Source organism: Salvelinus sp. IW2-2015, linkage group LG6.1 (genome assembly GCF_002910315.2).
Source record: "Salvelinus sp. IW2-2015 linkage group LG6.1, ASM291031v2, whole genome shotgun sequence".
Taxonomy (NCBI): Eukaryota; Metazoa; Chordata; class Actinopteri; order Salmoniformes; family Salmonidae; genus Salvelinus; species Salvelinus sp. IW2-2015.
Genome location: NC_036845.1, coordinates 27,727,014 through 27,743,308, shown reverse-complemented (window position 1 = coordinate 27,743,308; position 16,295 = coordinate 27,727,014). Strand labels below are relative to the sequence as shown.

Sequence of the window (16,295 nt, the reverse complement as noted above, 5' to 3'; positions counted from 1 at the left end):
TAGCATTACTACCCTCAGATCCCCATTGTGAGTAGCATTACTACCTCAGATCCATTGTGAGTAGCATTACTACCTCCGATCCCATTGTGAGTAGCATACTTACCCTCCGATCCCCATTGTGAGTAGCATTACTACCCTCCGATCCCCATTGTGAGTAGCATTACTACCTCAGATGCCCCTTGTGAGTAGTATTTACTACCCTCAGATCCCATTGTGAGTAGTATTACTACCCTCAGATCCCCATTGTGAGTAGTATTACTACCCTCCGATCCCATTGTGAGTAGCATTACTACCCTCAGATCCCCTTGTGAGTAGTATTACTACCTCCATCCCCATTGTGAGTAGCATTACTACCCTCAGATCCCCTTGTGAGTAGCATTACTACCCTCAGATCCCCTTGTGAGTAGTATTACTACCCTCAGATCCTCATGTGGAGTAGTATTACTTACCCTCAGATCCCATTGTGAGTAGTATTACTCCCTCAGATCCCATGTGATAGTATTACTCCCTCAATCCCCATTGTGAGTATATTACTACCCTCAGATCCCATTGTGAGTAGTATTACTACCTCCGATCCCCATTGTGAGTAGTATTACTACCTCAGATCCCCATTGTGAGTAGTATTACTACCCTCCGATCCCCATGTGAGTAGTATTACTACCCTCGATCCCATTGTGAGTAGTATTACTACCCTCCGATCCCCATTGTGATAGGATTACTACCCTCCGATCCCCATTGTGAGTTAGTATTACTACCCTCGATCCCCATTGTGAGTACATTACTCCCTCAGTCCCCATGTGTAGTAGTATTACTACCCTCCGATCCCCCTTGTGAGTAGTATTACTACCCTCAGATCCCCATTGTGAGTAGTAATTACTACCCTCACTCCCCATTGTGAGTAGCATTACTACCTCAGGATCCCATTGTGAGTAGTATTACTACCCTCAGATCCCCATGTGCAGTAGTATTACTACCCTCAGATCCCCATTTGAGTAGTATACTTACCCTCAGATCCCCATTGTGAGTAGTATTACTACCTCCGATCCCCATTGTGAGTAGTCATTACTACCCTCAGATCTCCATTTGGGTTAGTCATTACTACCCTCTCACCCCATTGTGAGTAGATTACTACCCTCAGATCCCCATTGTGAGTAGTAATTACATCCTCAGATCCCCATTGTGAGTAGTAGTACTACCCTCAGATCCCCATTGTGAGTAGTATTACTACCCTCAGATCCCCATTGTGAGTAGCATTACTACCCTCAGATCCCCATTGTGAGTAGCATTACTACCCTCCGATCCCCATTGTGACTGTGAGGCAGTATACTTTCTTCCCAGAACTGGGCCAAATATATTTCGTTTTGCATCTAATTTACATCCAGCATATCTCACTATCAGCTTGTTTATGCCTCCTCTCAGCCTGCTAAGAAGAAGCAGAGAGCCCAGGTGATTGAGTTCTTCATCGATGTGGCCAGAGAGTGTTTCAACATCGGCAACTTCAACTCCCTCATGGCCATCATCTGTGAGTGTCTCGGCTGTATCCCACACGATACAAGATCATACACTGATATTTGGCAATATTCTGACATTTGACGTGTGTCTGCTACTCTAGCTGGTATGAATATGAGTCCTGTGTCTCGGCTGAAGAAGACCTGGGGGAAAGCCAAGACTGCCAAGTTCTTCATTCTGGAGGTACAACTCACTAATATAGAACAGTATGTCCTTGGTAGAATATGGAGAAAAGACTTTACCTGCCTATTAAATGACAATTTAATCTTGTGGGTTTGTTCGCACGTGGTAAGCGTTTGTACATTCACTCTAACAAAACAGTACACAATTAAGGTCACTCACCCCTCTAAATAACTTGAAATAGTCTAACCAGGTCTTGTCTTGAAGTTGCCTGGGCTAGTTAGTACCAGCCAACCTCTTTCGCCAATTAGCTTCAGCCAGCTGGTGTGCGACCAGGGCAAAGTGGGTTTGACATTGGAAAGCCTATCCCTGGCGCTAGTTATGGACTATCAATAAATTACACAATTTAAAGGGGACAATATTTTCATGTTTCTCATGTTTTAGTTGTCATATTAAATGGTTTAAATATTTGTATATGAATTTTTACAATTTATAGTTGGTTTGAGGTTTTTATAAGTCATTGAAATGTGGACCTATTGACCTTTTCAAATATTGTCCCATGTGCATTGTGTAATTTAATGATAGTCCCCTAACTAACCCCATAGGGATATCGAATGTCATACCAAATTGACCATGGGCTTTACATTCAGGTCACACACTGCGTTACAAATTGATGATTACTTGGATGCTGCCAGTCGTGAGCATGTGGGAAGGCTGGAAATAAACCCATGCCAAGGAAAACTGTTACGGTACCCTTCATTCCGTGACATACCATTTTTTCTTATAATCTTACAAATCTCTATTTTGGACGAGACTGACTTTACTACCAAAATCACCCGATTTACACTTTGTAGTCAATTTTGACACTGGAATAAACGTTTCTGACTCRTATAGATGCCACATAGGCCGTTTTCAAAATGAGAAGTTTMTTTTTAAGGGCAGTCGCTCTTTAAAAACATGGTTTTAGTGCCACAATAAGGTGGGACCAATGCTTATCATGGACAACTTTGTAATGCTATGTTGTTCTCCCATACAGCATCAGATGGACCCTACTGGAAACTTCTACAACTACAGAACAGCACTGAGGGGAGCTGCCCACAGGTCCCAGACTGCTAATAGCAACAGGGAGAAGGTAGCCTACAGTTCAACCCAGTATTCTCTATTTCATCTAACTCTGACCTAAACTATTGGACTCACCTGACTCACCTGACCCAGTTTCTTGCATCAAAACCCAGTGCACTAAACTTTAAATGAATATTTTTCAATATCTCTCTTTCTATCTCTCTTTTTTTTAGATTGTGATTCCCTTCTTCAGCCTACTGATCAAAGATATCTACTTCCTGAATGAGGGATGTGCCAACCGCTTGCCCAATGGCCATGTCCATTTTGCGGTAAGGCTACAAATATTATACTGATACTTAAAAATGTAGGATTTWATTTTATTCTCTCTCTCACTCTCTCTAATGGGGCGTGTCCTTTGTTGATTTGGTTTTCAGAAATTTGTGGAGTTGGCTCGTCAGGTGGGAGAGTTTATGACGTGGAAACAGATGGAGTGTCCGTTTGAGACAGACAGGAGCATCCTACACTACCTCCACACTGCTCCCATCTTCAGTGAGGACGGTAAGACACACAGTCGCACCTTACATGAGCCGATGATTACATTTTTTTTTTGCAGCACTAGCAATCGTTGCTTCAACATTTCTCCATTGAAAATTAGCAACCTTTTATAATCTGGGTAATTTTGATTGGCAGCACCACCTAGTGGGCAATTTTTGTAATCCTGCAATCAGAGCACAGATATTGGTAATGTGATCAGTCTGCCGTTCAAATTTCTTTGGGGAAAACATGGTGGCTATTTTGAGCTGAAGTGAGAGAAAATCATCTCCCGTTATGAAATTAAATGTTGGCCATTCACCTCTAAAATGTTTCTTCACTATAATATTTGATCATGATACATTAATACATACATACAGTGTTCAGTTTCATGTTTATCTGACAAAAATATCCACGCTGGGGGCGCATGCTAATCGATTAGCGTGCTAATCGTAGCCCATGTATAGTCAATGTGACAAACTGTCTAAATTAGCTAGCTAGCTAGCCTCATACAATGTTACCTAGCTATACCCATTTACATTTTGTTTTTCATTTGAGTGTTTTGTATGTTTAACTAGCTGGCTAGCTAGCTTAATACCATTCACATCTTTCTAGCTTATGATTATGAAGTTAAGACTGCTAAATCTAGTCTTTATCTTTATGTCTGCATTGCCATTTACTTGACTGGCAGCGGGTTGAGTAGGATGAACAGGGCAGAGACAACATCTCTTTATTGCTTGATTCTTAGCTGATTATTTTCAGTACAGCTGTGGCAGTCAACAGGCAATAACAAACTATAGGAGATAAGCAAATAAATGGGGAGATAAAGTTTGGAATTGATCTACAGTGCCTTTGGTACCGTTCCCGAGATCTGTGCCTCGACACAATCCTGTGTCGGAGCTCTACGGACAATTCCTTCGACCTCATGGCTTGGTTTTTGCTCTGACATTAACTGTCAACATTGGGACCTCATATAGACAGCCTTTCCAAATCCTGTCCAATCAATTGAATTTACCACAGGTGGACTCCAATGAAGTTGTAGAAAAATCTCAATGATGATCAATGGAAACAGGAGGCACCTGAGCTCAATTTTCGAGTCTCATAGCAAAGGGTCTGAATACTTATGTAAATTAAGGTATTTGCAAAAATGTTTTCATTTTGTAATTATGGGGTATTGTGTGCAGATTGCTGAGAAAAKAAATTGTATTTAATCCATTTTATAATAAGGCTGTAACATAACAAAATGTGGAAAAAGTCAAGGGGTCTGAATAGTTTCCGAAGGCACTGTATGCTTTATATGAAATGTATTTTTCATGTCTATGTTACTCATAGCTCATTAATGCTCCAATGTCTCATACGCCACTCCGTTGCCTACAACATTGCTCTGCAATATTTCCCCCCCCAGAAATTCTAGTGTATCATCATTTTTACAGTTCAAAATGATAGTCACACATCACAGTAAATACACGGCTGAAACTGATACAACGTATCAGATTTGAATATGTAATTGATGCTTTCTTTTTCTCTGTCATCCCTAGGACTCTATCTGGCATCCTATGAGAGTGAGAGTCCAGAGAACCAGGTGGAGAAGGACAGATGGAAAGCACTCAGGTAAGATAGATATTTCTATACTGCATGTATATTTCTATACTGTATGTATATTTATATACTGTACACATGTATGTATGTGTGTACAGTATATGTACAGTTGAAGTCGGAAGTTTACATACACTTAGGTTGGAGTCATTAAAACTCGTTTTTCAACCACTCCACAAATTTCTTGTTAACAAACTAAGTTTTGGCAAGTCGGTTAGGAACTACTTGTGCATGGACACAAAAGTATTGTTCCACACAATTGTTTACAGACAGATATATTCACTTATAATTCACTGTATCACAATTCCAGTGGGTCAGAAGTTACATCACTATGTTGACTGTGCCTTTTTAAACAACGTGAAAATTAACAGAAAATGTTGTCATGGCTTTAAGAAACTTCTGAATAGGCTAATTTATATATTTGAGTCAATTGAGGTGTACCTGGATGTATTTCAAGGCCTTCCTTCAAACTCAGTGCCTCTTTGCTTGACTTCATGGGAAAATCAAAAGAAAAAAAAATGTAGACCTTCACATCTGGTCATCCATGGGAGCAATTTCAACACTGAACCGAGTATCCTCACCTGTACATAGTATGCAAGTAAACACCATGGGACCACGCTCCGTCATACGCTGAGGAAGGGACCCGTTCTGTTCCCTAGAGATGAACGTACTTGGTGCGAAAAGTGCAAATCAATTCCAGAACAACATCAAAGGACCTTGTGTAAGATGCTGGAGGAAACAGGTACAAAAGTATCTATATCCATAGTAAAACGAGTCCTTTATCGACATAACCTGAAAGGACGCTCAGCAAGGAAAACACCTTGCTCCGAAAACCACCATAAAAAAGCCAGACTACAATTTGCAACTGCACATGGAACAAAGATCGTACTTTTTGGAGAAATGTCCTCTGGTCTGATGAAACAAAATAAGAACTGTGTGGTCATAATGACCATGTTATGTTTGGAGAAAAAGGGGGGAGTTGCAAGCCGAAAAACACCATCCCAACCGTGAAGCACAGGGGTGGCAGCATCATGTTGTGGGGGTGCTTTGCTGCAGGAGAGAATGGGCACTTCACAAAATAGATGGCATCATGAGAAATAAAATTATGTGGATATATTAAAGCAACATCTCAAGACATCTATCAGGAAGTTCAAGCTTGGTTTGCAAATGGGTCTTCCAAATGGACAATGACCCCAAGCATACTTCCAAAGTCGTGGCAAAATGGCTAAGGACAACAAGTCAAGGTATTGGAGTGGCCATACACAAGCCCTGATTTCAATCCAATAGAATTGTGGGCAGAACTGAAAAAGCAGTGCGAGCAAGGAGGCCTACAAACCTGACTCAGTTACACCAGCTCTGTCAGCAGGAATGGGCCAAAATTCACCCATTATTGTGGGAAGCTTGTGAAGGCTTCCCGAAACGTTTGACCCAAGTTAAACAATTTAAAGGAAATGCTACAAATACTAATTGAGTGTATGTAAACTTCTGACCACTGGGAATTGATGAAGGAATTAAAGCTGAAATAAATCATTCTCTCTACTATTATTCGGACATTTCACATTCTTAAAATAAAGTGGTGATCCACTGACCTAAGACAGGGTATTTTTACTAGGATTAAATGTCAGGAATTGTGAAAAACTGAGTTTAAATGTATTTGGCTAAGGTGTATGTAAACTTCCGACTTCACATGTATGTATATGTGTGTGTGTGTACTTACATACATACATACATACATACATACATACATACATACATACATACATACATACATACATACCAACATACATACATACATACAATACACATACATACATACATACAGTGGGAGAACAGTATTTGATAACTGCCGATTTGCAGGTTTTCCTACTTACAAAGCATGTAGAGTCTGTCATTTTTATCATAGATACACTTCAACTATGAGAGACGGAATCTAAAACAAAAACCAGAAAATCACATTGTATGATTAAAGTAATAATTTGCATTTTATTGCATGACATAGTATTTGATACATCAGAAAAGCAGAACTTAATTTGGTACAGAAACCTTGTTTGCAATTACAGAGATCATACGTTTCCTGTAGTTCTTGACAGGTTTGCACACACTGCAGCAGGGATTTTGGCCCACTCCCCTACAGATCTTCTCCGATCCTTCAGGTTCGGGCTGTCGCTGGGCAATACGGACTTCACAGCTCCCTCCAAAATTTCTATTGGTTCAGGTCTGGAGACTGGCTAGGCCACTCCAGGACCTTGAGATGCTTCTTACGGAGCCACTCCTTAGTTGCCATGGCTGTGTGCTTCGTGTCGTTGTCATGCGGAAGACCCACCACGACCCATCTTCAATGCCTTACTGAGGGAAGGAGGTTGTTGGCCAAGATCTCGCGATACAGTGCCCTCCATCCTCCCCTCATACGGTCAGTCGTCCTGTCCCCTTTGCAGAAAAGCATCCCCAAAGAATGATGTTTCCACCTCCATGCTTCACGGTTGGGATGGTGTTCTTGGGGTTGTACTCATACTTCTTCTTCCTCCAAACACGGCGAGTGGAGTTAGACCAAGCCTATTTTTGTCTCATCAGACCACATGACCTCTCTCCATTCCTCCTCTGGATCATCCAGATGGTCATTGGCAAACTTCAGACGGGCCTGGACATGCACTGGCTTAAGCAGGGGACCTTGCGTGCGCTGCAGGATTTTAATCCATGACGGCGTAGTGTGTTACTAATGGTTTTCTTTGAGACTGTGGTCCCAGCTCTCTTCAGGTATATGACCAGGTCCTGCCGTGTAGTTCTGGGCTGATCCCTCACCTTCCTCATGATCATTGATGCCCCACAAGGTGAAATCTTGCATGGAGCCCCAGACCGAGGGTATTGACCGTCATCTTGAACTTCTTCCATTTTCTAAAATTGCGCCAACAGTTTGTTTCCTTCTCACCAAGCTGCTTGCCTATTGTCCTGAAGCCCATCCCAGCCTTGTGCAGGTCTACAATTTATCCCTGATGTCCTTACAAGTTCTGTCTCGGTCTGGCCATGTGGAGAGGGTTGAATCTGTTTGATTGAGTGTGTGGACAGGTGTCTTTTATACAGGTAACGAGTTCAAACAGGTGCAGTTAATACAGGTAATGAGTGGAGAACAGGAGGGCTTTCTTAAAGAAAAACTAACAGGTCTGTGAGAGCCGGAATTCTTACTGGTTGGTAGGTGATCAAACTTATGTCATGCAATAAAATGCAAATTAATTATTAAAATCATACAATGTGATTTTCTGGATTTGTGTTTTAGATTCCGTCTCTCACAGTTGAAGTGTACCTATGATAAAAATGACAGACCTCTACATGCTTTGTGTAGGAAAACCTGCAAAATCGGCAGGGTATCAAATACTTTTCCCCCACTGTACATACAACAAACAACAGCTGAGTTGATAAGACATGTAAGAAATCCTGCCTTGTCCATGGCATAGACTGACCAGGTGAATCGAGGTGAAAGGTATGAACCCTGTTTGATGTCACCTGTTACATCAACTTCAGTCATTGTAGATAAAGGGGAGGAGACAGGTTAAAGAAAGATTTTTAAGCCTTGAGACAATTGAGACATGGGTCGTGTATGTATGTGTGCCATTCAGAGGGTGAACGGGCAAGACAATGTTTAAATCTGTGTTGTTGTATGTGTTGAACTGCTTTGCTTTATCTTGGCCAGGTCGCAGTTGCAAATGAGAACTTGTTCTCAACTGCCTACCTGGTAAAATAAAGGTGAAATATAAAAGTTAAACCTACCCGGCATGAAAATAAACCATGGGGAAAAGCGTCCTCCATTCGCTATTTAAGTGCATTTCGATACAGGTGCATTAAAATCGTCCATTCTAAATCAAAACAAATGTCACACATATATTATTTAGTATATGTAAAGACAAGATTAACCAAGAAAAGTCTGATGTGTGACAATATTAGCCTATCACTTGTGAATGATTTATTATTACTTGTGAATGATGCCCAGCATAAGAAACAAAGCCTTTTTTTGCAACTTTTTCTGATCATAGTTTTGTTTCTCATGTAACCTAGCCCATAGGCCTATATGTTTTGATAAGGTTTGTTATCACAACTAAAGTGGCCCGATAACTTCTTAAAATGAAGCAYATTAATCCGCTTTACAAGGGGTGTAGAGCCTAACTGGCATATATAAGCAGCGTGTGAGTTTCGAGTTTGGGGAAGATAATTTTCCCCATAAAAATGCACCTTCATAATAAAAGCATTACATGCATAATTGCATTTGCGGTCACATTTTATAATGGTGTTTTCCGTTAATGGAACATTCACACATAGCCTACTACCATGTTCGCATTGCTGCGCTTATAATGTGAAGAAATAGCTTAATAGTTTAGCAACATTTTAAGCTGTTGCGTCAGCCACATTGCATAAAAAAAGGTGTTTTGATGCTAGTGGTTGTATTAATTTGGGATCTATCGCATCCCACAACTGTCTCAGATTATATGTTTGGAATATTTATTTCTCGCACAGTATAGAATAGGTAGACTTTTGTATTATGGGGGATAGTAGATTGACATAGGCTAGTGTTTTTGCTGTTCGTTAGGCCTACTCATCTTGTTGGCTGACGGAATATAAATGTGGACAGTTCTTCCAATTTGCACCTCGGAATTGGATAAGGACGCACGCAGTTGTGACCCCGATGTGTCTGGCTTCATTTGAAGCCTGTGAGAAAGACCAGATCACGTGACTGAGAGCCAATCGAGTGAGAGGGTTTCCGATTGCGCAGCACACTCCGGGAAACAAAAGGAATTTATTTTTTAAGGGTGCATTACGGCCACAAAGGGGATGCTGCCGTGAAATTCGAGGCATTTTCAAGTGCTTGTCAAATTGTGAATGAGAGATTATTGGAGTGTGTACAGCCTGCGCAACACACAAAGCAGAACTCATGCCTTTCAAGAGACCTTGTTTCAAATCATCATTATAATCTCATCATGCAGCCATACAATGTATAAAAAAATCTAAACATATAGCCCAACGTTTGTTAAGTTACATTAACTACTCTAAATTAAGCATATAGAAGTACCTATTTATTTGTTAATTGCTCAACACAGAATAGCCGCATGTGCGCACTCCCTCAAATCGTTTGGAGACAATATTTCTAGTTTATTCAGCTTTGTTCTTCATACTATAAAATAAAATAAAATACTGCCACGGAATTATAAGCAAACTTGTCTGCTAAATGAACTAATGTAGCCCACAGCCATTTGGCATAGCCAGATCAGGACCTAATATAAGGACAACTCAGTTTGCTATTCTGTTCTTCTGAAATAGACTACATTGTCTTCCTATCATGCTTCTTTAGACCTATCTAAAATAAATAATAGATTTATTGTGAAGGTGTAGGCTTATTACATGGGTTGATTAGACTTCAAGCTATCTCCTGAAGCCAGGAGATGCTAAATGTGTTTATGTTAATTACCGTTCAATTACCATATGACCGACAGTTATTTGCTTGACAATCACCGGCTGACGAAATTACGTAACCGCCACAGCCCTACATGGCCATCGTCCCTGTGGAATGCKTTCAACACCGTGTAGTCCATGCCCCGAAGAATWGAGGCTGTTCTGAGGGCAAAAGTGGCACCCTTCCCTCCTCCCTTTTGAGGTATGGAATCTACAAGGTGTCAAAAGTGTTCCACCGGGATGATCGCCTRGCATCTACTACCATGCCCCGTACAAAGGCGCTGGTCAGTCGATGTCATGRAAAGAGCAGGTGGACTGGTATTCACTGTCTTTTCTCTTTGCTTATTTGAGCTGTTCTTGCCATAATATGGACATGGTCTTTTACCAAATAGGGCTATCTTCTGTATACCACCCCTAACTTGTCACAACACAACTAATTGTCTCAAACGCATTAAGAAGGAAAGAAATTCCACAAATGAACTTTTAACAAGGCACACCTGTTAATTTAAATGCATTCCAGGTGACTACCTCATGAAGCTGGTTGAGAAAATGCCAAGAGTAGGCAGAGCTGTCATCAAGGCAAAGGGTGGCTACTTTGAAGAATCTATATTAATGATTTGTTTAACAGTTTTTTTGGGTTACTACATGATTCCAAATGTTTTATTTCATAGTTTTGATGTCTTTACTTTCATTCTGCAATGTAAGATAAACCCTTGAATGAGTAGGTGTGTCCAAACTTTTGACTGGTACTGTATATAGCCAGATCCGACATTTGTTTTTGTTTTCAAAACGACTTTGAGATTCTTGATTGTAATGACAAGTGCTACAGTGGCTTGCGAAAATATTCACCCCCCTTGGCATTTTTCCTATTTTGTTGCCTTACAACCTGAAATTAAAATTGATTTTTTGGTGGGTTTGTATCATTTGATTTACACAACATGCATACATACCACTTTGAAGATGCAAAATGTTTTTATTATGATACAAACAAGAAATAAGACAAAAATAACAGAAAACTTGAGCGTGCATAACTATTCACCACCCCAAAGTCAATACTTTGTAGAGCCACCTTTTGCAGCAATTATAGCTGCACGTCTCTTGGGGTATGTCTCTCTAAGCTTGGCACATCTAGCCACTGGGATTTTTGCCCATTCTTCTTGGCAAAACTGCTCCAGCTCCTTCAAGTTGGATGGGTTCCGCTGGTGTACAGCAATCTTTACGTTAAACCACAGATTCTCAATTGGATTGAGGTCTGAGCTTTGACTAGGCCATTCCAAGACATTGAAATGTTTCCCCTTAAACCACTCGGGTGTTGCTTTAGCAGTATGGTTTGGGTCATTGTCCTGCTGGACGGTGAACCTCCATCCCAGTGTCAAATCTCTGGAAGACTGAAACAGGTTTCTCTCAAGAATTGACCTGTATTTAGCGCCATCCATCATTCCTTCAATTCTGACCAGTTTTCCAGTCCCTGCCGATAAAAAAACATCCCCACAGCATGATGCTGCCACCACAATGCTTCACTGGGATGGTGTTCTCGGGGTGATGGGAGGTGTTGGGTTTGCGCCAGGCAGCGTTTTCCTTGATGGTCAAAAAGCTCAAATTTAGTCTCATCTGACCAGAGTACCTTCTTCCATATGTTTAGGGAATCTCCCACATGCCTTTTGGCGAACACCAAACGTGTTTGCTTATTTTTTTTCTTTAAGCAATGGCTTTTTTCTGACCACTCTTCAGTAAAGCCCAGCTCTGTGGAGTGTACGGCTTAAAATGGTCCTATGGACAGATACTCCAATCTCCGCTGTGGAGCTTTGGAGTTCCTTCAGGGTTATCTTTGGTCTCTTTGTTGCCTCTCTGATTAATGCCCTCCTTGCCTGGTCCATTAGTTTTGGTGGGCGGCCCTCACTTGGCAGGTTTGTTGTGGTACCATATTCTTGCAATTTTTTAATAATGGATTTAAATGGTGCTCCGTGGGATGTTCAAAGTTTCAAATATTTTTTTTATAACCCAACCCTGATCTATACTTCTCCACAACGTTGTCCCTGACCTGTTTGGAGAGCTCTTTGGTCTTCATGGTGCCGCTTGCTTGGTGGTGCCCCTTGCTTAGTGGTGTTGCAGACTCTGGGGCCTTTCAGAACAGGTGTATATATACTGAGATCATGTGAAAGATCATGTGACATTTAGATTGCACACAGGTGGGCTTTATTTAACTAATTATGTGACTTCTGAAGTTAATTGGTTGCACCAGATCTTATTTAGGGGCTTCATAGCAAAGGGGGGGAATACATATGCACATACCACTTTTATGTTTTTATTATCACTTTGTTTTTAAACAAGTGATTTTTTTCATTTCACTTCACCAATTTGGACTATCTTGTGTATGTCCATTACATGAAATCCAAATAAAAATCCATTTAAATGACAGGTTGTAATGCAACAAAATAGGAAAAACGCCAAAGGGGATGAATACTTTTGCCAGGCACTGTATATAAAATACATGTATTATTATTATTATTATTATTATTATTATTATTATTATATAGTCTAATGAGTGACATAGTCAGCTCAATCAAATATGAAATGAAAAGCTGCAGTTGTAAAATCTTATTTTGTCTTACCTTATTGAAACCGCCTGTGTCTTTCCTCCTATCTTTCTCCAGATCTAATATTCTGGGGAAGACAAAAGAGTTAAAAGAGCTAAGAGAGCACCATGGCAGCTAACCCYCAGGCCAGCCCAGCGAAGGAGGGAGTCGGTGTACTGCACTACAATAAACTGTGAAAGAGCCTAGCTGGTACTTAGGTGTTTTTCTACACATGAAGAATAGAAACGAGGAAACAATCATGATGAACAGGATTCATCACCAACATGACCAGTAAAAAAACAAGAAAAGAAGAACAAACGTCAACAAGCGGTGAAAAGTGAAGCTATCATGGACACTGACTGGAGTATAAGGCCATTACTTTTGGTTGGACTATTGTACATTGGCTACATTGGGTACTGTATGTTAGTGAGGGATAGATCTATCCCTCCATCTTGTTGCATATTTACTCTTTGGGCTCATGTTTGCTACCGGAGTGTTCAGTTACAGTGACAGGGAAATCTACTGCTTTTTGAAATGAAATTCCTACTGAAATTGTTGTTATATTATCCTACTTCTCTATCCTTTCTTTCACTCCCCCACTTCCTCACTCCCATCCTCTCTCACACATACACCCTATTTGTGTTGTGTACGTTTTCTATTGTACTGTAAGAATCTGGTTAAAAGTAAGAGTTACTATGATGTGAAGGGCACTGGCTTGCCCACTTACTGGCTTGCCCACTTGTGTTTGGTCCTCTAAAGACTACTAATGATGACTACTACTGAGTACTTGCAATGACTGGAGAGGCCTACAGCATTATATCATTCCACATAYAGTACATAAATACATAGACTGCATAGTGCGTGTCTGCAGGGCTGGCTACAGGCATAAGCGGACGCTTAGGACACGCGGTCGCTAGGGGGCCCCCGGCCAAAACATTTTTGATAATTTATTTTGGAACTCCATYGGGGTCTCAACTTTCTATTGAGTGTTAAACTAGTATAATACACCAGGTGCAATTTAGAAATGTGGTTGTGCATCGACAGTGTTTCTCTTGTTATGTCAGTCACTCAATTACCTGACAATTAGCCATGCCAATGTTTTGATTGGTAGTAAGTCTAGCCAGCTATCTAAACTTGTAATAATCATGGCTGAATAATGGGGACCCCTCTCCAGGGGACCTCCACTGATTTTGTTAGTCATTATCACTCAGATATCATATTAACATGTCATAAGTCATGGCMAAATATGTAGAATTGCAGGAAATTTGCTTTAAAACTGCTAACCTTTCTCTCCACCCCATTGGAAAATGGGTAGAATTGCATGAAATTAGGTGTAAACTGTAAATGTTTTCACTGCCCATGGCAAAATGAGTATAATTGCATTACAYGTGTTGTAAAATTGCACAATTKTCTCTCCGCCCCATGGTAAAATGTGTATAATTGCAGGAAATGAACTTCAAAAGCAGACATTTTCTCTCTGCCATCAAGAAGGGAGCCACTAAAATGTTTTGCCTCTCTCTTAGGGCCCCCAAAAGGCTAGATTCAGTCATCTGTGTGTGTGTGTGTGTGTGCGTGTGTGTGTGTGTGCGTGTGCGTGTGCGTGTGTGTGTGTGCGTGTGCATGTGTGTGTGTGTGTATAATTCCCTCATCTCATTACATGAGTTGTCAACTATTGTGAAATCAACAAAAAATGTCACCAGGTCGTTGGATTTAAGTTAAAAGTTAAGTGAAAAAAAAAAGAAATGTCCTGACGTTGATTAAATCCAATGAGTTTTCCACGTTGATTCAACATCATCACATAGATTTAAGACGTGTAAACAATGKTGATTCAACCAGTTTTTGCACAGTGGGCAGGGTATTCTCATCACCATGTATTAATCTACTGTACCTGTACATTTTAGGATTGGGGGCTTGGGATATCAGTGTTGTTTACTCCTATGTGGAAATGAATTGTGCCATGAAAAACGACAGCAAAACAATCAATCATGTCCAGAGCCAGGCCTGTGTATAGATTGTGTATATATGACTACTTTTCCCATGTAGCCCCTGACATCTTTCTGCTCTCCAGGAAGTAGTCTCTCTCTGACTGATGTTCAGTTGTCTGATATTTATTGAGATTTCTGTAATGACAGATGTATATGGTTTTGTTTTGTTATTATTTTATTGTATTCCTCTATTGAAAACAAAGTCTTCTAAATGGCATGCTAAAGRCAGTGTTTTAMAGGGGCATTATATGTAGGGTTCCACCGATGAAATACTGGAGGGATTTGAGACCACTTTGGAATATGAGCTATGTGATTCCATGTTTTTAAGAGACAGTTTTGATTCATTTTCATATGATTGATGTTCAAGTGATGCATTTATAGCYCTTTCCTTCATTAAATAACAATCTCTCGCTCACTCCTCTCTCTCTCTCTCAAAACAGTTTTGAAATAGTCATTTAACTCTTCCCCTACCCAGTTGCCTACACCCATGTCATGCCACACTGTGTGCTGTCCTGTAGGATCAGGAGTTCTCCAAGGTAGTTGTTTTCAGTGCAGTGTTTTCAGTGAAGTGTGTGTGCGTGTGACACCCTGAAGCAGGCAGATCAATGATACCATTTTATTTACTGGCCAGTTTACAAGATTCTGACTGAAATAAATGGCTTTTAATAAAAATGTAACCCTGCTCAATGTGTTGATTTCATAGTACTGTAGGCCCATAGGCCTAGCCTACATTGAAGTCTTGTAAAAAAAAAAGTTCAACGTGTTATGCACCCAGATCTACAGGAGGGCATGTTCTGATGAGACCATTTTAGTCGCTACTGTTGCCCATGGAGTGAAATAATGTTCATCTCTTCACACCTATGTTCAAAATAAGGAGCTTGAGTTGACCATGCCAGAGACGATGTAAGAATACTGTAAGAATACAGTAAAGCATAGAAATGAGGAAGTGGTAAAGCTCTTGTGTTCATTTTAGGGACAATTTATGTGCATGAACTCTTGATTGTGTTAAAAAGGAATGTATATTATCATCTTTTGGCTAAATGACAAATAGCATCTAGTAGTGTTTACCTATGCTCTTCTCACGTCCTCCTCTCCACCAYCATTGGTTGTTTGCACTGTTGTTATGGAGTGGAAACAGTTTTCAGCTCTTCACACCTTCTACTGTACTGCATGTGGCTCTTTCTATAAATAAAGGGGCCAATGTRTAACTTCAGGGTGAACATTTCAAAATGGTTTAATATTACATTAAAAATATGATTTTCTTGCAGCTTCACATCTGTAGTTACAAAGGTCGGCACATTGAGACCATAACTCCACCTAGCAACAACAAAACAGCCCCATCCTCAGTAGCTTTCCATCTAAGTTGTCAATGTCATAATTGATCSATAACAATACATGTTCCACCTCTCCCACAGTAACTTTACAAAATTCAAACTTGCAATGCTTTCCTTTCATTATTWGTTTTTTTGTGCATGAATAC

At 40.4% G+C, this 16,295-nt stretch overlaps 1 protein-coding gene across 1 annotated transcript in view; it reads left to right on the top strand.

Annotated features, from left to right (window-relative positions):
* LOC111965384 (ras-GEF domain-containing family member 1C) overlaps nucleotides 1–15,497 on the top strand; it is a 54,072-nt gene extending 38,575 nt beyond the window's left edge. Inside the window, exons 8-14 of the mRNA XM_023989555.2 lie at nucleotides 1,420–1,522; nucleotides 1,613–1,692; nucleotides 2,666–2,761; nucleotides 2,925–3,020; nucleotides 3,126–3,249; nucleotides 4,761–4,833; nucleotides 12,909–15,497. Of these exons, the coding sequence (XP_023845323.1) occupies nucleotides 1,420–1,522; nucleotides 1,613–1,692; nucleotides 2,666–2,761; nucleotides 2,925–3,020; nucleotides 3,126–3,249; nucleotides 4,761–4,833; nucleotides 12,909–12,969 (633 nt within the window). The 3' untranslated portion in view covers nucleotides 12,970–15,497. The remainder of the gene's footprint in view (nucleotides 1–1,419; nucleotides 1,523–1,612; nucleotides 1,693–2,665; nucleotides 2,762–2,924; nucleotides 3,021–3,125; nucleotides 3,250–4,760; nucleotides 4,834–12,908) is intronic.
* The last annotated feature ends 798 nt before the right edge of the window (nucleotides 15,498–16,295 follow it).